At 41.2% G+C, this 22,116-nt stretch overlaps 3 protein-coding genes across 3 annotated transcripts; all 3 read left to right on the top strand.

The window, feature by feature from the left end:
- The first annotated feature begins 7,969 nt into the window (after window positions 1-7,969).
- On the top strand, window positions 7,970-10,201 carry LOC142369195 (tripartite motif-containing protein 16-like). Its single transcript, XM_075451456.1, has one exon. The coding sequence runs from the start codon at window positions 7,992-7,994 to the stop codon at window positions 9,660-9,662; it is 1,671 nt and encodes a 556-aa protein (XP_075307571.1). The 5' UTR covers window positions 7,970-7,991; the 3' UTR covers window positions 9,663-10,201.
- Window positions 10,202-13,706: 3,505 nt separating this feature from the next.
- Window positions 13,707-16,511, top strand: LOC142369193 (tripartite motif-containing protein 16-like). The gene has a single exon (XM_075451454.1). It carries the CDS (start codon window positions 13,884-13,886, stop codon window positions 15,570-15,572), a length of 1,689 nt encoding a protein of 562 aa, XP_075307569.1. The 5' UTR covers window positions 13,707-13,883; the 3' UTR covers window positions 15,573-16,511.
- A 2,614-nt stretch (window positions 16,512-19,125) lies between these two features.
- Window positions 19,126-21,863, top strand: LOC142369194 (tripartite motif-containing protein 16-like). The gene has a single exon (XM_075451455.1). It carries the CDS (start codon window positions 19,148-19,150, stop codon window positions 20,825-20,827), a length of 1,680 nt encoding a protein of 559 aa, XP_075307570.1. The 5' UTR covers window positions 19,126-19,147; the 3' UTR covers window positions 20,828-21,863.
- Window positions 21,864-22,116: the final 253 nt, after the last annotated feature.

The following is a 22,116-nucleotide window of genomic DNA, read 5'->3' as shown; positions in this document are numbered from 1 at the left end:
TAGACGTGTTCCGACCATCAAATTGGAGATGAACTACTATTTTGGAATGAAATGGCAAAAATGTCTCACTTTCAACATTTCTATGTTGTGTTGTGAATAATATATTGGTCGGTGAGATTTGCTGATCGATTACATTCTATTTTGGGTTCCATTCTACACGCCGTCCTCATTTTTTAAAATTTATTTATAACTGCACCAAAGCAGGTAATGATAACACTTTGCTGTAAACCACTTTAAAACGTTCCAGTGGGAGTAACTGTTCAAAAAAAGAGACAAACAACAAAAAATGCTAACTCTTGGGCGCCATAAATAAACAGATGCCCATCATTGTGCATCACTGTAATCAGAGGCCCTGATTTTTTAAAATTTTTTTTTTATATTTATGCATTTATTCCTTTTTTTGCTGTGGTTGTATCATGCACCTGCTTTGGAGTGATCAGTCATCACATAACTGTGTGAGAAGTCAAACTTGCTTTTCAAGCAGGAGTGAAATCTGCTCGAGACGCATCGGCCTGAGCAAGGACGGATACATGTGTGCAGCATTCTGGAGACGACTGAATATCTCCGGCAGATCTGTAAGTGAAGAGGCAAAGACGGCCCGACCAAAAGCAACAGAATGGATTGGTTGTTCATGCACGCAAAAAATGTCTCCAAATGAGAGCAACTGCATATGAATCCACCCCATTCCTTTCCCTTTGTGAGGAGTGATGTTTGCTGACATGTGGAAATGCATGAGTTGTATTTCCATCCCATCACCTGTAGGGGGCAGTATTTTAGGGAACGCAGTCAGGGGTTGTAACATACATGCTAAACATGTATAAATGCATTTCTGTGAGAAGGTAGCGACTGAAAAAGTGATGTGTGTCTCATGCAGGTTTTGTGAAACACCCTGTTTCTGTGTGTATCAGTAACTTCTGAACTGTGAGAGCTCCAGCCAATGCTGTTATTTTCCTTTATGAAGTAGAAATTAAATTTTGGATATGTTGATTAATGTCTCACTGCTTTGTTAATAGATCTTTTATTTGCAAAGTGAGGTTTTAAAGCTTAAAGCTGCCACCACTACGAGTGAGAGAAAAGTTTTGGAGTTTGTATTTAATCAGAGGAGGAGGTTTGTGAACGGAAGTGTTTCAGAAATGTTTTCCGAAGTGGAGCTTTTAGGGAATTCCCAGGATTATTCACTGTGGCCTATTGGCTCCGGGCTTTGGAGTGCTTGTCAGGTGTGTAGAAGTTTTAGGATCAATCCCCAGGCAGTAAAAAAGTATATTAAGGTCAGTTACACACAGTTGAGAAAGAAATGAAGAGAAATGTTTGTTTATCACTGTGGTGAGATAGCTGAGAGTGACTGAATGGTCACAAGTTGTTTTCAAAGTGGGGATTTAATATAAGACATCTGAGTGTAAAGCCCAAAGAGAAGAATGAAATGTGCTGTGGGAGGTGAGCTTAAAGCATGATGAGATGGCTCAGCAGGTTGGAAACTGTCTGCAGTGACAGGGGTTGTGGGTTCAACTGTCAGAGAAAGCAAAATTATTGTTAAATGAAGAATTTTAATGTGTTTTAAGTCCAACAGTGATCAGATAGAAAAGGATCCCAAAAAGTTGTTGAAATGTGAAAGGACCTGTGGGTATAGCAGGTAGGTTGCCATCAGTAGTGGTGTTGCAGATCAAGTCCTGTGTGGTGCAAGTCTAGATGAAGATGAAAGATCCCAGATGAAGACAATGACAAGAGATGGGTGTGGAACATCCCGGATAAACAAAAGTCCCACTGAGATGAGTCGGGGAGTGTCCCTCCCTGAGGTTCAGAGAGCTGCGAGTAGGGTGTTATGAAGGAGGTGAAATTTTGTGCTACCTGTCCCTGTGGCATAGAACATTAGGACTTAGTAAAATTTAATTTCTAACCCCCATGGCCAGGCCTCATGCTCTTTCTTTTTTTTTTCCTCTCAACCCCCAAAAAGTCTTTCAATTCGAAAACTAACAACCCGCAACACATTATGGACAAGTAATGTCCACTAGCAAGCCATCTTTAAGCACCAGAATCCTGACACTCAGGTTTCCAAAGCACATCCACCAGGTGACACCACAGACAAACTATTTATTAAAGCAGCACACATAATATTAATATATACAAAATGTTTAAACGCAGTAATTAACAGTCCCGCTGTGTACATCTCCAGCTAGGTCCACCCCATTGTTTGCCAGCATCTGCTGCTAACTTACAGCTACACTGTTTCCCTCTGGAAACAATTCAGTCTTATTTACACCAAATTTCATCTCAACACACTGAAATAATAAACTTGAATTCATAATCCACTTAACTCTATTCATTCACATGGAACCAATTCAAAAACTCTTTCCGAACTAAGAAACTTCTCTCCAGTCCAATCTCCCATCCTGAGCGCAGGACAGCTGTGGGAAGAAGAAGAAACCTGCATCAGAACCAGGAAGGGCAGCTGGGGGCTGAGAGAACAGGGGACACCAGGCCAGGGATACCTGCTGACAAAGAGGAACTGTTAGAAAAATATCCAACTGTGACATCTTTGAGACATGATGGAGCTCGGTCATTAACAGCTTTATATGGGAGGAGAACAATCTTAAATTCTATTCCCAATTTAACAGGGAACCAATGAAAAGAAGCTAAAACTAGAGAAATCTCAGCTCAATAAGAAACAATCAATAAATGGATGGATGGAAAATATCACCTTCAGCAGCTAACGTGATGAAATGAAAACTGACAACTTGGTGAACTCACGAAGCTAACAATTATTTGGGATTAAGCTATTATTTTTTTATGTCCTCACCGGAAGTGATACATAATTGCGTATCTGCTAGCATCTGTTTCTATACTTCCCTCTGGTGGCCATACACTGTAACTACACCCTGAAAGTCAGCATGAACGTTGAAATGTGGGAAATCTTTATCAAATGAGGTTTTATTATGGAATAGAGCATTCATATTAATATTTTAACAACACTGTAATCTTAACATTTAGTTATGATTGCATTTCATTACTCAGTGAAGATAGATAGATAGATATATAGATAGATCAGAGCATAGGCTTAAACAACTTTAAGGATTAAACGTCTCGTAAAGATTGTTGTACTTTGTCAGTTTGAATGTTTTACTGAAAGCATTGTTGTGCTGTTGTGTCTGAGATGGAGTGAAATCTATTTTAAAGTTATTTTGTTAATATGATGAAGGCACCAGCTGCAGTCCACAGATTCAGTCTTTATACTGTGAGCGGGGCGTTTCTGCCCTCTAGTGGCCACAAATGGTATCTACAGAAAAGGTCAAGCCGGAAATATTACAAATGACTGACACTTCCGGTGGTACCTTTCAAAAAATAAAATAATATTAACAGACGTAATATAAAGGTATTTGACCTGATAACAGCGTAGACTTGTTTTATTTACAAGTGACTGAATTTAAATAAATACTGCTTAGATGTTGTCCATGAACTGAGCTGTCAGATTAGAAAATGTCTTCGCAGAAGGCGAGCTGTCCTTCCGGATCTGAGCGTGTGACGGATTTACAAGTGATGAGTTTGGTCCATCTCACGAGGAGCTGCTGAGGTTTCATATGAACCAGTCCCTGTTAGTTGTTGTACATTTGCTCTGCAGACCTGCCTGTGCTCATATTAACTCTACAAATGTTGCACTCGTATTAAACTCACTGTTGTTTCTGTTTTGTTCTCTGATGTTTGCAACAAATAAGTGGAATTAAACTGAAGTTCAACGGCAGACACAGGATTTAAGAAAGAGTGTTTTCTCAGGCTGTTGGAGCTGTCAGCTGTCACAGCTCGTGACTGAAACATTTTCATGCTTCACTCTCAAAGTAAAGAGCGAAACTCTCTCAGACCAGATAGTTCAGGATGCTCGAAAGAAGCTTGGTGTTACAGAGTTTTTGGGTTCAAATCTTTACAAGTTGCAGATATTTTAGAAAGGCAGAGTCGTTATGACTCAGAGCCCTCCTGTAATTTTTATCAAAGCCACCTGTATTAGTTAGTAAAAGAAGGAATGGAAAACAGTCAACTTGCTGGGTGAATCTATCTAATCTGTTAATGGTACCACGTGCAACTCAGAATACATCAGAGACCAGTGTAAACTCCACAAAGCTAGCCTTACTTAATATTAGATCTCTGTCCAAAAGGTCACTGTTAGTTCATGACTTCATAATTTCACACAATTTAGATTTTCTTTTTCCTACAGAAACATGGTTAACAGAGAGCACAAGTGCTACTGTTCTTAATGAAGCAGCCCCCCCAACTTTAGTTTTATGGATAAATGGGAGGAAAGGTGTGTGTGTGGGGGGGGGGGGGGGGGGGCTGCCTTATTTAAAGATACATTCCAGTGTAATAAGATCTCATTTGGTGAATTCACTTCTTTTGAATATCTTAGTTTTATTTTAAAGGGTGTTCCTAAAATCCTGTTCTTAATCATTTACAGATCTCCAGGATACTGTGCAAGTTTTATTGATGATTTTTCTGAATTATTGTCTGTTATTTCGACTGATTTTAACCATTTTATCTTGACCGGGGATTTTAACATTCACATGGATAATATGACGGATGGTAATGCCAAAGAATTTTCTTCTGTGCAGGACATGTTTGGTTTGTGGCAACATGTAACAGAACCAACCCACCTTCGAGGTCACATTCTGGACCTGGTCATTTCTAAAGGTGTTGATATTTCTTCTGTTGGTGTTACTGATTTGGCCTTGTCTGACCATTTTTGTATTTTATTTGATTTACATATTACTCAGAATGTTCAAACAACCAGCTTCTCAGTTAAGAAGAGGTACATCAATGAGAAAACAAGCGCTCAGTTTAGGGAGGCCATAGTTATGTTACCAACAATGAGCGCAGAGTCGGTTGAAGGAATGCTGGATCATTTCAACTTGAAAATTTTCAATGTAATGGAAGCTGTTGCACCGATAAGAATCAAGAGCACCTTGATCAAACAGAAAACCCCATGGAGAAACACCACTACGGTCAAAAACCTGAAAAGAGAATGCAGGAAAGCTGAACGTAAATGGAGGAAAACAAAGCTTCAGATTCACTATGAGCTATACAAAGAAAGCCTGCCAACTTTTTTAGCCAAAAAATCAAAACGATTAGACAAGACATTCACGCAACACAGACAAACAAGAAAACTAATCTGTGTCTAAAACCTAGAAATAACTCTGACGTTGTAGTGGCTATTCGTCCTCTTGTGTCGATAATCAAAAAACAAAAAAGATGTCAAAACCATAATAAACTAAATGAAATCAAACGGCCACTGAGACACCATGGGAGTGAATTTACGCAGGTAATTGAGTCCATTGTCCAGGCAAAAAACCACGTTTCTTTCGGTTTATTTCTCCAAAAACAATTAAACAAACAAATGACAATGGCCTTTGCCGCCTCTCTTGCCCTGGTAAAAACCTATTTGCCCTCAGGTGCCTGCTCACCTGTGATTGCCTGCTCATCTAAGTAAACTCACCAGTGCGCCCCAGCTACCCAGTGCTTTCAGAATAAAAGCATGATTAAATACCCAAATTAACTCAAACAATACTAAATATCATAAACAACCAAAAAAGGTTTATTCCCCAAACTAAACCCCCAAAAGATAACTAACTAATAAGTGAGGCAAATATACAAAATAACAAATAGCTCCAACAGACGTTATGTCACAATTTAATATTGTTAATTTAAAAATCCTAAAGGAAACAGTTCGGCAGCTGAAATCAACAACTTGTTCTCTGGACATAATACCATCCGACTTTTTAAAAACTGTTTTTACCTCAGTAGAAAGTGATCTCCTACGAATAGTTAACAGCTCACTGGCATCAGGCATTTTTCCCAAGTCACTAAAGACAGCGGCCATTAAGCCACTCCTAAAGAAGAGAACTCTAGACGCCTCTATGGTGAACAACTACAGACCTGTCTCTAACCTCTCTTTTATATCTAAGTTTATTGAGAAAGTTGTTATTAAGTAAACATACAACAAAGCAAAAAATAGCATTTAATACATAAGATATAGCTCAACGACTTTCTGAATGAAAGTCTTGATAACTTTCGATCAGGCTTCAGACGTTGTCACAGCACTGAAACTGTTTATCAGTCTGAGCTATCTGCCCTGTAACACTTTCATACAAACCTTAATTTGATTATTGGGCTCGTTCTCTGAAAGAAATGGTGATTTGATTCCTTAAAGATTAAATCCTGGAAGTCCACAGAGTATTTGAGGGAATTGAACCCATGATGATTCCAGCCCCAGGCAGCATCCCATCATCCTGAGCTACTCTTTATGAAGAACTTTATTGAACTTTAAAAGTCCTGTGATCATAGTTTCCATGTTCTCTGAGGATCAAAGTTTTCACCCAACAGCCTGAGCTGTCCAACAACACACTGAAAGGTAGAATCCTAAAGTTTCTCTTTTCATTTTGGCTTCAAAAGTCCCAGCCTTCTCTGAGCTGAACAACCTGCCCTTCCTTTTCTAAAAGCCATCAGCATCCACAGGAGTTGAACCCCCTCCCTCTGCTTCCAGAAGCTGCTCTGTGTCTGCCTGAACCACCAAACCACAGCTGCAGCATCCTTTCTGAGCTGCTTCCATTCTTCTGTTCGGATGCTGAACTGCAGAGTTTATTTCTTTAAGAGCTTTGATCCCTCATGTTGACAAACTAAAAGCTGCTCAGTAACAGTTTGAGCCATTAAATCAGAGAATGAAACTTGAACACATGATCTCTGAGTCCCAAAGTAGTTTATTGACCCTCTGAGCTAGGCCAACGCTTGTTTGTGCTGTTTTCTTGGCTGCATACTGCTGCAGCTTGGCGCTGCTAAGAGACGGAGAGAGCACAACTGACGGTCCGCTGAGTAGGTTCTGCAGCGGTATTTGTTTGAGCACGCCACGGTGTATTCTTGCAAGATGACTGACGAAGTTAGTGAAGCGAGCAGCATCCTGTGTGTGTGCGTCTGACGCTGCACACACTCTCAGAAGTTATAGCCACTAATTAACCACACACAGCATGCTGAGGGGAGTCATGGGCAAAGTGCATTTGAGATATACAATTTTATTGTCGAGTGAGTTGCAGTGCTTTTCCTACATGTATGTTTCTAATCGCAATGAGGCATAGGTTATTTAACTAAAACTATGCAATGTAGCCTACATGCTTATTCACATAATTTTGGACTATATTAGTATAAATACAACATTAATGACAATAATAATTAGAATAATTTGAATTGTGCCTTTCTCAACCTCTCATTTAAACATATCAGTACCTGTTTATCACATTTGTATACGCACAAATTAAATATAATATGCATAAATATAAAATATGTAACTTTTGTAACCTTGCTGTCTTGCGCAAAGTGGATAGTCAAGCACAAATTCATTTAAATACATGATTTCCATATCATTTAATTATTTTTTACTTTATTATCAGCACTATGAACAATAAAGGGCAGATTATGAATCAGCACCATGGAAATTCATATCTATACATTATATGTCTTGAAAAAAGTCTGAAATGTCCCTGTGTGTGTGTTTTATGTGCATTAGATTATAGTTTATCAATCATATTTCATTCTGCAGAGATGCCTCGTAAGGAGAGGACATTAAAACAAAAACAAGAGCTGTGTTTTGTAATAACAAGTGGTTTTATAATCTTTGTCATAAGAACAAAGGTCAATCTTTAAAGATTTATAGGAGGGCAAAGAGATTACAGGAGTTCAAACCAACTATAAACTTGTTTACAAGAGCCAGAAAAATTTCTGTTCCTGCACCTTATACTGAACACAACGTATGTTTCAAAGTCCCTCTGCTTCAACAGATCTGACAACTAGAAGACTTGTGTAACCACTGTGCTGCTAGGTAAGAGAGCTGATAAACACAGCTGCTGCAAATCAGTATGTGAGAGTGAAAGAAAAGAAACTTGGGTGTGGCTTTTTGTGTGACTGCTTATTTGGAGCGGAGCAAGTGAAAGCGGCTGACACACTGTCTGTTGTTGAGAGGTGAAATGGCGCAGCAAAGAAATCAGCTGGACTCAGGGAAATTCTCTTGTTGTATCTGTCTGGATCTGCTGAGGGATCCGGTGACGATTCCCTGTGGACACAGCTACTGCAAGAACTGTATCAAAAGCTTCTGGGATGGAGAGGTTCAGAAAGGAATCCACAGCTGCCCTCAGTGTCGGAAAATGTTCGCACCAAGACCTGCACTGGAGAAAAACATCATCTTAGCAGAGTTAGTGGAAGAGCTGAAGAAGGCTGGAGTCCAAGCTGCTCCAGCTGATCACTGCTATGCTGGACCTGAAGATGTGGCCTGTGATGTCTGCACTGGGAGGAAGCTGAAAGCCATCAAGTCCTGTCTGGTATGTTTGGTTTCTTACTGTGAGAAACACCTCCAACCTCACTATGATGTAACTCGACTAAAGAAACACAAGCTGGTTGACCCCTCTGAGAAGCTCCAGGAGAACGTCTGCTCTCGTCACGATGAGGTGATGAAGATTTTCTGTCGTACTGATCAGCAGATTATCTGTTATCTCTGCTCAATGGATGAACATAAAGGCCATGAAACAGTCCCAGCAGAAGCAGAAAGGACTGAGAAGCAGAAGGAGCTCGAGGGGAGTCGACAACAAATCCAGCAGAGAATCCAGGGCCGAGAGCACGATGTGAAGCTGCTCCAACAGGAGGTGGAGGCCATCGACGGATTCACTGATAAAGCAGTGGAGGACAGTGAGAGGATCTTCAGTGAGCTGATCCGTCTCATCCAGAAAAGAAGCTCTGATGTGAAGCAGCAGCTCAGATCCCAGCAGGAAGCTGAAGTGAGTCGAGTCAGAGAGCTTCAGGGGAAGCTGAAGCAGGAGATCTCTGAGCTGAAGAGGAAAGACACCGAGCTGGAGCAGCTCTCACACACAGAGGATCACAGCCAGTTTCTACACAGCTACCCCTCACTGTCTGCACTCAGTGAGTCTACACACTCATCCAGCATCAAAGCTCGTCCTCTGAGGTACTTTGAGGATGTGACAGCAGCTGTGTCAGAGACCAGAGATAAACTGCAGGACATTCTGAGAGAGCAGTGGACAAACGTCTCACTGACAGTGTCCGAAGAGGATGTTTCAGTGTCACCCGAAGAGCCGAAGAACAGAGCTGGAATGTTAAGATATGCACGTAAGATAACACTGGATCCAAACACAGCAAACACATTTTTGATTTTATCACAGGACAATACAAAAGTAACATTTCAAATATGTAATAAGGGATATACTCAACATCCAGACAGATTCATTCATGTGTCTCAGGTCCTGAGCATCAATGAACTAACTGGACGCTGTTACTGGGAGGTGGAAAGGAGCAGTGGTGTTGGTGTAGCTGTTGCTTACAAGACAATTGGCAGATCAGGGGACTTCGCTGCACATGTATTTGGATACAATGACAAGTCTTGGGTTTTTCACTGGAACACAGTTTTTAATTTCACACATAACAGCGTCTCAACTAGTATCTCAGGCCCTCTGTCCTCCAGAGTAGGAGTGTACCTGGACCACAGAGCGGGTGTTCTGTCCTTCTACAGCGTCTCTGACACCATGACTCTCCTCCACAGAGTCCAGACCACATTCACCCAGCCGCTCCATGCTGGACTTTTTCTCAGTGGCCCTGATGGAGAGACTGCCGAGTTCTGTGAACTTATCTAACAGGCAGATAGATTACCATCAAGCCATGTATGGAACATTAGTCCGACTTAGATGTACTTTAGCTATACTGGGGCGAGGCACAGCTGAAGTAATATGACCAAACTCGTACCGGCTGTATTTCCTTTTTATTTGGACTAAAATTGACTCTTTTTACAAAAACAAATATTCTAAAAGCAGCAATATTGAATCCACAGTCTTATTCTAGTCACCCAGAAGGTTTCACTCATCACATGTTCAGGTCCCGAGCAGAAAGAGTAATTTGACGTCGTTACTGGGAGGGTTAGTGGAGCAGGAACAGTTATCCTGCAGCCTCTGGGAAACCATTGATCTGCTCGACAGAGTCTAGAGCGCATTCATTCAGCCTCTATATGCTGGAGTTTGGCCTTTTTATCATGGAGTCACTGCTGAGTTCAGTCAGATACAGATTTATGGTCAGTGCAGATTTATAACCATGATTAGTACCTTTGAACTACTGGGAAATACTGTACATCAGACCAAGTAAAGTAACAAAAAAACAAACATAATTAAGAGTAAGATGTCCACCATCCTTTTACAGCGATACTTTTGTGTTTCATGTTTGACTTCAGTTGTTATTGCTGAGAATCACCCGTTTGAATTATTCTGCTGTTCATGTTCACCATAATTTAAATGTTTGATTCATTCTGTTTAATTGTATTTGGTTCTGCAGCAGCTGTTCATGATGACTGCGATTCAATGAAAGAAAGCAATACAAAGAAATATGTCAGATCTGCAATGGTTTGTCAGCTAAATGATTAAAGTTGATTGATTGCCATTTATTGGTTCCAGCTATTAAAATGTTAAGGTTTGATGAGTCTATTTCTGGTTAAATAACAGACTGAATATCTTTGAGGTTTGAATCTCAACTGTTAAAGATGATGTCTCATAGCTGCTAAATGATGATTAAAGATGATTAATGATGCAAAAAAAAAAAACGTGCAAGCTGTTTAAATATGTAAAAGGTTTATTTGGATAAAAAGATTTAGTCGTGAATTAAAATATCTGTGAAGAAGAATGTCTGCCTCACTCAAACTTCTTTCAACTTTGAAACCATAATTATTCCTCGACAAATGTTACCATCGTTGGATTTTTCATGCAGATCAGAATCTACTTGCATCATTTTAAGCATTATATGCGTTTCAAACGTCTCAAAAAGTGAGCAAAATTCAGAAAAAAAGGCAACTGAAGTTGTTGTTGTTGATTGTGATTATAGATGGTGACACATGGTGGCAATAATGACCGAAACAAACATACTAGATATAAAAAGAACGGAGAAAGAACAGTGCAAGAGAAAATTATTCATCGTTCTCCTCAGGGGGAAAAAAACTTAATAACGGGACGGTACGTCTTCTTTTAACACTCAGGTTTCATGTATGAGGATATATATTATTAGCAAGAGTTAAAATGAGGTAACTATAACCTTGGGTGACGTATTAATTACACCATGCTGTGATTTATTTGACCAACACTCAGCCGAAATGCAGAAGCAGCTTGTTAAAAGCTAAATCCAGCCCATAGGAAGAAAGAGAAGTGCTGTTCATACAACGCACTTGAGAAATTGATCATTACAAAGGGCGAGCAGAAGTTTTGCTCATTTCAAACTGATTAGAGACGTGTAAGTGTGGGGCAGAAATGCTGCCAGGGCACATACGGTTTCTTTTTCTGAAGTCTATAAGAAAGACGCTGATAACATTCATCTCTGCCCAGTACAGAGTTGGACTCTGATGCTACTGACTCCTCCCCCATTCACTGGTCTGACATCTCAGGGATTTGTGTAACCACTGAGCTGCAAAGTCAAAAAGCTGACGAGCCAAAGTGGAGACGGTGAAACTTTTGAGACATTCGCAGTTATTGGGAGGTGAAATGGAGCAGCAAGGATATCAGCTCAGCTTGGTGAAATTGTCTTGTTCGATCTATCTGGATCTACTGAAGGATCCGGTGACTATCCCCTGTGGACACAGCTACTGCATTCAAGGTAAACACAAGAAACTTGTGCTAAAGGAAAACAAATAATAAATAAAATATGGACCAAACTCAGTGAATAATTCCCTATACTCCCTATATAGATCAGTGAGCAGTGGTGACCAACAAGTCATTGGGGTCATCAGGTGGGAACCTCCTTTCATCAATGTTTTGTCTAGTTGGGCCCATGACACCTCCAGGAGGCTAGACAGTGACCACTGGCGTCTCAGAGTCACCCCCCTAATGCCAGCCATCACTGCTCCTCACACCACAACAACCATCTTTTTTCTTTTTTTTTTTTTTTTTTTAACAGCCACAAGCTACCCCAGCCTCTCACCAACTGCACACCAGTCACAGTGGGGTGGGGATGCAAACCCTGGTTCGGGTAGGGGGTAATGAAAGTATAGAGGGTGCCAGAGGTGGAAGTAGGACAAGACACACTAGCAGATTCAGCAGACAATATGAACTGAATTAAAATCTGCTGCTCCTCTGAAATAACCCTCTGTTGTCTGTTTTTTTTTTCTTAACCTTCCATCAGACCTGTTCCATGCAAAGTCTTTGGACTGTTTGGACGTTTATTAATCTAGTCCTGTGTTCCCCTTGTTAATGCAAACATCACAACCACACAGACAGTGGCAGCTTGCCCATGGTGCACTGGCATGCAAGCGCTGCTGGGGTTAGAGACAGTAACAGCAGCTGCAGTGATGGCCTCTTCAACTGGCACTTTTATCAGGACCTGGTTAAATCATTTGTGTTTTTTTTAAATTATTTTTCTGGGCTTTTATGCCTTTAATTGATAGGACAGTTTAGAGAGACAGGAAGTAGGGGGCAGAGAGAGGGGGAACGACATGCAGCAAAGGGCCGTCCGATGCAGGACTCGAACCGGGGCCAGCTGCAGCGAGGACTGTAGCCTCTGTACATGGGGCACCTGCTGTACCCACTACGCCACAGACCACCCCGATCATTTGTGTTTTGAGAGTCTGGAATAGTTTGTCTTTAAAGCCTCTTTAAAGCACAGCACACAACACAATTGTGTGGCCTCTTCAACATGAGTTCTGAATTCATGCGTGTGGCTGTACATGTGCATAGCGCACACATAGTGAGCGTTATACACCAAGCTGTAGGGGGAGCCAAAGAGGCCAAAAATGGGCCAAATTCACCAGAGCTCCTTTAATTAATGTACATATTCATAGTTTGTGAACTCTCGTTGACTTGAATAAGGAAATTGCTCAATTTCAAAACGCTTTTTCATCGTTCAGAGTTTTAATATAAACTTGTGGAGAATGAATATGTAAGCTGACAACATTTCCGAACGATCTTACCTGTTTTTTTTAAGTTAGTTTTGTGTTTCTGCTCACCATAGTTGATGACAACACCAGCAGATGTAAGTTTTACTTTACAACCCTCAACATTTCACAGAACTTACAGCTACAATAAAACAAGGGACATCGAGCTTAGTCTACGATAGTGAGTGGAAATGATTAAAGCATTAGCTTGAACCATCACTTAACTTGTAATGTTATCTATAGGTATCGTGTAGTTATTCATCATTAATTCTTTAAGAAAGAGGCAGAGAAATTGTTTGTCCATGTGGAGCGTGTCTAAGGTGTTTATGAGTATATACATCTTCTCAAAGGGGACACACTTGTGTGCTGAAAGGTGACAGCGAGCAGCTTCTCTCAGCCCTTGTTTTGACCATCAGATAATTACCAGACAGAAGCAAAACACAATGTCTGAAATAAGAGCAAAGGGTTTGTAAACACCTTCATCACTTCTGTTGCTTCAAAGTGTTCATGAATGAAATTACCAAATTACAAATATATTCACATCTGTTGGGACACAGAGAGGTATCAGGATAAGCACGAATTGGAGCTCATCACACGTACGACTTGAACGGAAACAGAAAATAACAGCTTGAAATGTGTAGATTACGGGTGACCATAACACAGACTCAAACTGCGCCATTTCCTGGAACAACACAAATACCGACAGCTCCCCCCCTTCTCTCAAACAGAGTTGAGCTGCGACAGTCTATTTCCTGGTTCCTCCCATTTCACAGATCTGACAGCGTCGGGACTGGTGGAGTCACCTCGCTGCCAACGGTGAGCTGACAGGTCAGACTGCTGCAGATCAGTGTGAGAGTGAAAGAAAAGAAACTTGGGTGTGGCTTTATGTGCGACTACTTATTTGCAGAGGAGGAAGTGAAAACTGCTGACACACTGTCTGTTGTTGAGAGGGGAAATGGCGCAGCAAAGAAATCAGTTGGATTCGGAACAATTCTCTTGTTGTATCTGTCTGGATCTGCTGAGGGATCCGGTGACGATTCCCTGTGGACACAGCTACTGCAAGAACTGTATTGAAAGCTTCTGGGATGGAGAGGAGAAGAGGGGAATCCACAGCTGCCCTCAGTGTCGGAAAATGTTCGCACCAAGACCTGCACTGGAGAAAAACATCATGTTAGCAGAGTTAGTGGAAGAGCTGAAGAAGGCTGGAGTCCAAGCTGCTCCAGCTGATCACTGCTATGCTGGACCTGAAGATGTGGCCTGTGATGTCTGCACTAGGAGGAAGCTGAAAGCCATCAAGTCCTGTCTGGTATGTTTGGTTTCTTACTGTGAGAAACACCTCCAACCTCACTATGATGTAACTCAACTAAAGAAACACAAGCTGGTCGACCCCTCTGAGAAGCTCCAGGAGAACGTCTGCTCTCGTCACGATGAGGTGATGAAGATTTTCTGTCGTACTGATCAGCAGATTATCTGTTATCTCTGCTTAATGGATGAACATAAAGGCCATGAAACAGTCCCAGCAGAAGCAGAAAGGACTGAGAAGCAGAAGGAGCTCGAGGGGAGTCGACAACAAATCCAGCAGAGAATCCAGGGCCGAGAGCACGATGTGAAGCTGCTCCAACAGGAGGTGGAGGCCATCGACGGCTCTGCTGATAAAGCAGTGGAGGACAGTGAGAAGATCTTCAGTGAGCTGATCCGTCTCATCCAGAAAAGAAGCTCTGATGTGAAGCAGCAGCTCAGATCCCAGCAGGAAGCTGAAGTGAGTCGAGTCAGAGAGCTTCAGGGGAAGCTGAAGCAGGAGATCTCTGAGCTGAAGAGGAAAGACACCGAGCTGGAGCAGCTCTCACACACAGAGGATCACAGCCAGTTTCTACACAGCTACCCCTCACTGTCTGCACTCAGTGAGTCTACACACTCATCCAGCATCAAAGCTCGTCCTCTGAGGTACTTTGAGGATGTGACAGCAGCTGTGTCAGAGACCAGAGATAAACTGCAGGACATTCTGAGAGAACAGTGGACAAACGTCTCACTGGCAGTGTCTAAAGTGGATGTTTTACTGTCAGAACCAGAACCAAAGACCAGAGCTGACTTCTTGAGATATTCAAGTGCCATCACACTGGATCCAAACACAGCAAACACCTATCTGTTATTATCTGAGGGGAGCAGAGAAACAACATTAACGAAACAACAACAGTCTTACTCGAGTCATCCAGACAGATTCACCTATTATTTTCAGGTCCTGAGTAGAGAGAGTCCGACTGGACGCTGTTACTGGGAGGTGGAGTGGAGAGGGAGGGCAGTGTGTATCGCAGTCGCGTACAAGAATATCAGCAGAGAAGGGAGCTCAGATGAATGTGCCTTTGGACACAATGACAAATCTTGGACATTATGTTGTTTTACAAACAATTGGGAATTTTGGCACAACAATGTTCAAACTCCGCTCTCAGGCCCTCTGTCCTCCAGAGTAGGAGTGTATCTGGACCACAGAGCGGGTGTTCTGTCCTTCTACAGCGTCTCTGACACCATGACTCTCCTCCACAGAGTCCAGACCACATTCACCCAGCCGCTCCACGCTGGAGTTCGGCTTTTTCAAGATTCATTCTATGACGACAAAGTCACTGCCGAGTTCCTGAAAGCCAAATAAAGTCATTACAGTCGCAGAGGGAAGGTTTATGTTCAGGTATGTGTCGGCATCGTGATATGTACCACTTCAGTTGCTTTCTAGGTTTCAGGCTTCAACATGTCAAAGTTCAGAAGTTCATCAAGTTCATTTCTGGAAAAATACCTTTGACACAAAGTCAGCAGATGAAAGCAGACTTAAAAGTTAAAAGTTTGAAAACGTATAATACAAGCGTAGACTATCCAAAAATGTAATGTAGATGGGCATAGACGGGTCTGTGGTGTGATAATAGTATTGCAATGATATGATTAAACCTGCAGATATATTTACATGTGTTAATGTGTCAGGACATTCTATGAGTTTACAGAGTACAACTCTTCATATTCAGCATGCTTACATGTTTGATCAGTGTGGTTAATAGTTTTATTCTATAGTTGTGGGTTTAGGTGATGATTGCCATTAAATTAAATGTAGATACAAACTGGAGCTGATTGGAGAATATTCTTTTGATAATTTCTAAAGCTAGTTCTGTACTTTGTGGCCGCTGTGGGACCCTCATTATTGATGCCTTAATGTGCAACGACTTTGAAAAATCAGCATGGATGTTAAACAGATTATCTTCAGTGAACTGTTTATTTTGAGTGAAAGCCTGTGGAGATCAAGTCTGCGTTTTCTGTCCTCCATTTTTACAGCGAACAAATATTTAGAGCAAACATACTCTTCTAATGCTATCATGACTGTTGAACAGCTGCAGGAATTTTGGTTTCTTCATATGACGGCAGGCTGAGTGAGAATAGTCGATGCTTTTCATTTACGATAAGCACTTTGACTCTTCATGTAAAAGCTGTGAGCAGCATACGCCATAAACATGTAAATGTGGAGCTTTAGCTTTTCTCTGTGAGATCAAACAAATGTTTATGTCGGCTGCGGCCCTGTAAAGTTTGACCAAATAAACACTTCATACTGCTGTCGTTGCCAAGAGTCAAGTTTTCTCACAATGTGGTGTTAAAGGAAGAGGAGAAGCTGCTTTGGGGATCAGCTGAAGGCTCTGATGAGAGTTACTGAGACATCTCATTGAATCGGCAAAGAATTGAAAAACTGAAATATTTTGATGCTGCAGCAACAACTGCCTCCCGCTGGAAAAAGTAAAACCAAGGTGCAAAACTCAGACTAAAAAGTGAGGAATGCAGGTGTAAAACAGCTCTCAGATTTGACAAGGAAATCCCCCATTTTGACTTGAAAATTCAGCAGTAATCTGAAGTCCCGGCATCTTCTGCTTCACTTTGCGTTTTCATCAGAGGTAGGATTGTTTGAGATTGCTCCAAATCGAGCCTCGCGAGAATTTATTCCTAATAATGTGTCAAATGTGTCAGACTGTTTTTCTTTTAGTCCGTTTTTCCACATTCAATCATTTTATCTTTCATCCCTCATGACTCTCCTCACAGAACGGACATGAAAAGATAAAAGATTTTAATTCATTCCATCAAGAGCATCCTCACTTTTGACATTTTAATACTTTCTCCTGCAAAGACTTGTTTGCTTCGACTCAAGTGTTTTACATTTATTTGACTTGTAAGTGAACGTGTGCGACTGAGTTTAAATGCTGCTGCACCAACGCCTCCAAACACCAGGACGACAGATCCTGGCACTGACTTTAGTTCTGAGTTGAATACAGAGCCGGAGTTGGGGGCTTCAACTTACTGTTTTGCAAGTCTTTTGATGATAAGAGCGCAAATTATACTGGACACACGTCTGGTGAAAAGAAACCAGGAAGTCCTCTCAGACATAAGGGAACTGATCAGCTGTTTTTTGGGGTTTTTTTTGTTTGTTTTTTTAACTTTATTTGCAACAAAGCAGAATAACGACATATAAATGTGTACATAACGACAAAAAAAAGTCAGCCAAGGGGAGCATAAGGATAAGAATAATAATAAGAGAATGACAGTCACAAAACTCTTGCAAAAAGAAAACTATTGAACAAACTGACATATGTGCCAAGGAGTCTCGTGTAAAAAAAAAAAACAAATACAACAAAGATTTAGGACAACAGTTCGTCAATAATCCCAAGTCGGGAACAAGCCCATATTGTTGTTTTTGCTTTATGATTAGTTGAAGGTTTAATTGTGAGCAAGTATTGCTTTAATTCAATAAAAAAAAAACATAGAAATTTGGTTTTCTTTTAAAAAATTTGCATTTGTGTATGTGAAATTTAGCTTTGATAATTAATAAATTAATAAAGAAGACCTTCGGCTTCATTTTGCCACTTAGTTGAAACCCAAACAGGACATGTTCTCAATATAACTGGAAGCTTGCTGATATTTTTAAGTCAACAAATTGACAAAAATGTTGCCAGAAATGTTTACAATGAGGACACAACCAGAACAAATTAGTAATGGATTCAGGGCAAAGGTCACAAAAGGTACAGTTTACATTAATGTTAGAGTTGGACTTCTTTAGGTAGTCTTTAGCAGGGTAGATCCTGTGAATGAGTTTAAAGGACACTTCCTTTACCTTGTTAGTCAGAAGAAAGTGATTTGGGAGCAACCAGGTAAATTTCCAAGATATATTAATCCGAAAGCGATTCCAAAAAGGCACGACAGCAGGAGTAGAAATCGCCTCCTTCTGAAACAGGGATCTAACTGACTTATTATTGTTACGAAGAAGAGGGTTAAAACATATTTTTCCAACAGGAGAATGTATGGGAGTAAGAGTTGGAGACTGATGATAACTGAGTCTTGTCGCTGATCAGCTGGTGGTTCCCCTGTTCTAACCAAACCGGGTAAAAGTATTTTAAGTTTCTCTGCTGCCCTCTGCTGGAATTACAACATGCAAACATTTCAGAAATAAACTTAAACTACTTTCTGTTATTCACTGCCTTCTTTTCATTTACATCATAACTTACAGTCTGACGTGGAGCTATTACATTCACTTATTCCACTTTGCAATCAATGTTCCCTTTAATGTGAATTGCAGTGGTGTTTTTCAGGGACATGATTCTAATGCTTGGACAATATTTTAATACGGTTTGCCATTTTTCGTCTTGTTTTGATGTTGTTATATTCTTTTCTCTCTCTTGGGCTCAATGCAGAGCCCCTTGAATTACCTTTACATTTACATAAACCTCGCGGCTTCGCTGACAGAAAGCAAAGTATCCCAGGGCTGCTGTTTTGATGAACAACACAGACCTTACTCGACTGGAAAAAAATGTTGTGCATTTCGGAGCATTCTGGTGAGACTCGTTAAGTCTTTCTCATGAACAAGAAACCGCAACTTTGCTACGTTATTTGTTGTAAAAATTAACCAGATATATGTGGAATCAGCATCGGTGCATATTCATGTAATCGTTTTGAAACTGAACATTACGTTCACTTACTTTTTAACCATAATTTCCATGCTGATAGCTAGTAATGTTTTAAAGATATTGGAGTTCAGAATTGGTAGCAATGGTTGGCAATTCACTCTGTTGCAATAATACACAGACCAGTATAGGGTTAAACCTTTAACCGGTAGAAGGGTCATGTGTTTGGTTCCTCAGTGACGTTTTATTTACTATAAATACTGGCAAACTGCTGAGACATTTACTGCTGTTGAGAGGTGAAATGGCGCAGGAAAGAAATCGGTTGGATTCAGGGAAATTCTCTTGTTCGATCTGTCTGGATCTACTGAAAGTTCCGGTGACGATTCCCTGTGGACACAGCTACTGCATGAACTGTGTTAAAACCCACTGGGATGAAGAGGTTCGGAAGGGAATCCACAGCTGCCCTAAGTGTAGGCAAACATTCACACAGAGGCCTGTGCTGATGAAAAACATCATGTTAGCAGAGTTAGTGGAAGAGCTGAAGAAGGCTGGAGTCCAAGCTGCTCCAGCTGATCACTGCTATGCTGGACCTGAAGATGTGGCCTGTGATGTCTGCACTGGGAGGAAGCTGAAAGCCATCAAGTCCTGTCTGGTATGTTTGGTTTCTTACTGTGAGAAACACCTCCAACCTCACTATGATGTAGCTCGACTGAAGAAACACAAGCTGGTCGACCCCTCTGAGAAGCTCCAGGAGAACGTCTGCTCTCGTCACGATGAGGTGATGAAGATTTTCTGTCGTACTGATCAGCAGAGTATCTGTTATCTCTGCTTAATGGATGAACATAAAGGCCATGAAACAGTCCCAGCAGAAGCAGAAAGGACTGAGAAGCAGAAGGAGCTCGAGGGGAGTCGACAACAAATCCAGCAGAGAATCCAGGACCGAGAGCACGATGTGAAGCTGCTCCAACAGGAGGTGGAGGCCATTGATGGATTCACTGATAAAGCAGTGGAGGACAGTGAGAGGATCTTCAGTGAGCTGATCCGTCTCATCCAGAAAAGAAGCTCTGATGTGAAGCAGCAGCTCAGATCCCAGCAGCAAGCTGAAGTGAGTCGAGTCAGAGAGCTTCAGGGGAAGCTGAAGCAGGAGATCTCTGAGCTGAAGAGGAAAGACACCGAGCTGGAGCAGCTCTCACACACAGAGGATCACAGCCAGTTTCTACACAGCTACCCCTCACTGTCTGCACTCAGTGAGTCTACACACTCATCCAGCATCAAAGCTCGTCCTCTGAGGTACTTTGAGGATGTGACAGCAGCTGTGTCAGAGACCAGAGATAAACTGCAGGACATTCTGAGAGAGCAGTGGACAAACGTCTCACTGGCAGTGTCTGATGTGGATGTTTTACTGCCAAAACCAGAACCAAAGACCAGAGCTGACTTCTTGAGATATTTACAAGAACTCACAATGGATCCAAACACAGCACACACTTTTCTGTACTTATCCGACAGAAACCGAAAAACAACATTAATGACACAACAACAACCTTATCCTTTCCATCCAGACAGATTCACTTACTACATTCAGGTCCTGAGTAGAGAGAGCCTGACTGGACGCTGTTACTGGGAAGTAGAGTGGAAAGGGGGAGGAGTTGAAGTAGCAGTCGCGTACAAGAATATCAGCAGAGAAGGGAAGTCAACTGAATGGGCCTTTGGACACAATGACAAATCTTGGGCAATATGCTGTTTTACAAACAAATGGAAATTTTGGTACAACAATGTTAAAACTCCGCTCTCAGGCCCTCTGTCCTCCAGAGTAGGAGTGTATCTGGACCCCAGAGCGGGTGTTCTGTCCTTCTACAGCGTGTCTGACACCATGACTCTCCTCCACAGAGTCCAGACCACATTCACCCAGCCGCTCCACGCTGGAGTTTGGCTTTTAGGATATGGAGCCACAGCTGAGTTGAAAGTCAAACAGTGTCATTAGAGTGGCAGAGGAAAGGTTTATGATCAGTCCTGTTTCTTAATTCTGTAGTTGTTTAAAGGAGCCTCGGCACTTTAAAAGCTGATAAACTCTTTAACTTTTTACATTAATAACGTTTGAAACACAGACTTAAATGATGAAGGGGAATCTTTTTAGTGGATTTAAAAATGTATAATCTGAAAAAGCACATAATTCAAACGTAAAGTAACAAAAAACAACAACCTTCATTTGCCGTGACATAAAGAAAAGTATCTGAAAATAACACTGCAGTGATATAACAGTTCACGTACAGTCCCCTCAAAAACTACTGCAACAGCGAGGCCTCTTCCTTTATGTTTGCTGTACACAAACGTTTTCACTGCACAGCAAAAATAAAGGCTGTGGCCGGGCAATAGTTTTGGAGGGGGCTGTGTCTTGGATAAATGTAGGTCTTCAATTGTGAATATGTCCATTTATCATTTTAGTTTGAAGGATACGACTCCTCGTGTTCAGCATATTCCGAACGGTGCTTCCATCTGGTTAAAAGGTTTATTCTGCGGTTGTTGTGGTGGGTTTGAATCAAGTAAGTAGAGCTGCGGTGATTAGTCATGGTTCGAGAATCAATGTTTTTGATTTGTTTTTGTTTTTTCTCTTGTCATATTTAAAGGGGAGAGTGCGAACAGTTTTCTCACCTGCTGTGAACCATTCACCCGCTGGACAACAGTTAAACTATTTTCTTGAAAGAAATAAAGCTCAGACTGATTAAAACCGATGAAAGTTGAAATCAAATTAAAAAGTGAGAATGTCTTGTTTTACCCGACAAAATATCTTTGTGCACAAGCACACATATATATTTTAAAACATTTAACTTGTTGGACAGGCGATACCGAACTTTATTTACCTTCAACAAATGATTTGTTTACTTATCTTTGACATGTTGACGACGAAAAACTGTGATGAAAATCTGCTAATGATCAAAAATGAAGATGTACTGAATGCATTAAGTATCAATAATATCTGATTTTAATCTCTTTCCTTCCCGAACTGATTAAAGCATGAAATCCCCTCAAGCGTGTGTGTGTGTGTATGTATTTTCACTACGAGGCCAAAAGTATGTTGATGACTGGCGTTTTTTTTTTTTTGCTGTGGAGCAGATTTCCAGTTTTTTTTTAATAGGTTTATCTAATTTTCTCAAAAACTAACCTAAAACCTACTACATGAACTGACATTTCGGACGACAGAGAAGTCCTAACCTTACGCCAGCTGTTTTTCCGTTTGTCCCTCTCCCGTTACAACAGAACGTACCCTCGCCC

This window comes from Odontesthes bonariensis, chromosome 19 (assembly GCF_027942865.1).
Source record: "Odontesthes bonariensis isolate fOdoBon6 chromosome 19, fOdoBon6.hap1, whole genome shotgun sequence".
In the NCBI taxonomy this organism is placed as follows: domain Eukaryota; kingdom Metazoa; phylum Chordata; class Actinopteri; order Atheriniformes; family Atherinopsidae; genus Odontesthes; species Odontesthes bonariensis.
Note: the sequence above shows the minus strand (reverse complement) of the source record. Positions and strands in the feature narration are given on the sequence as shown.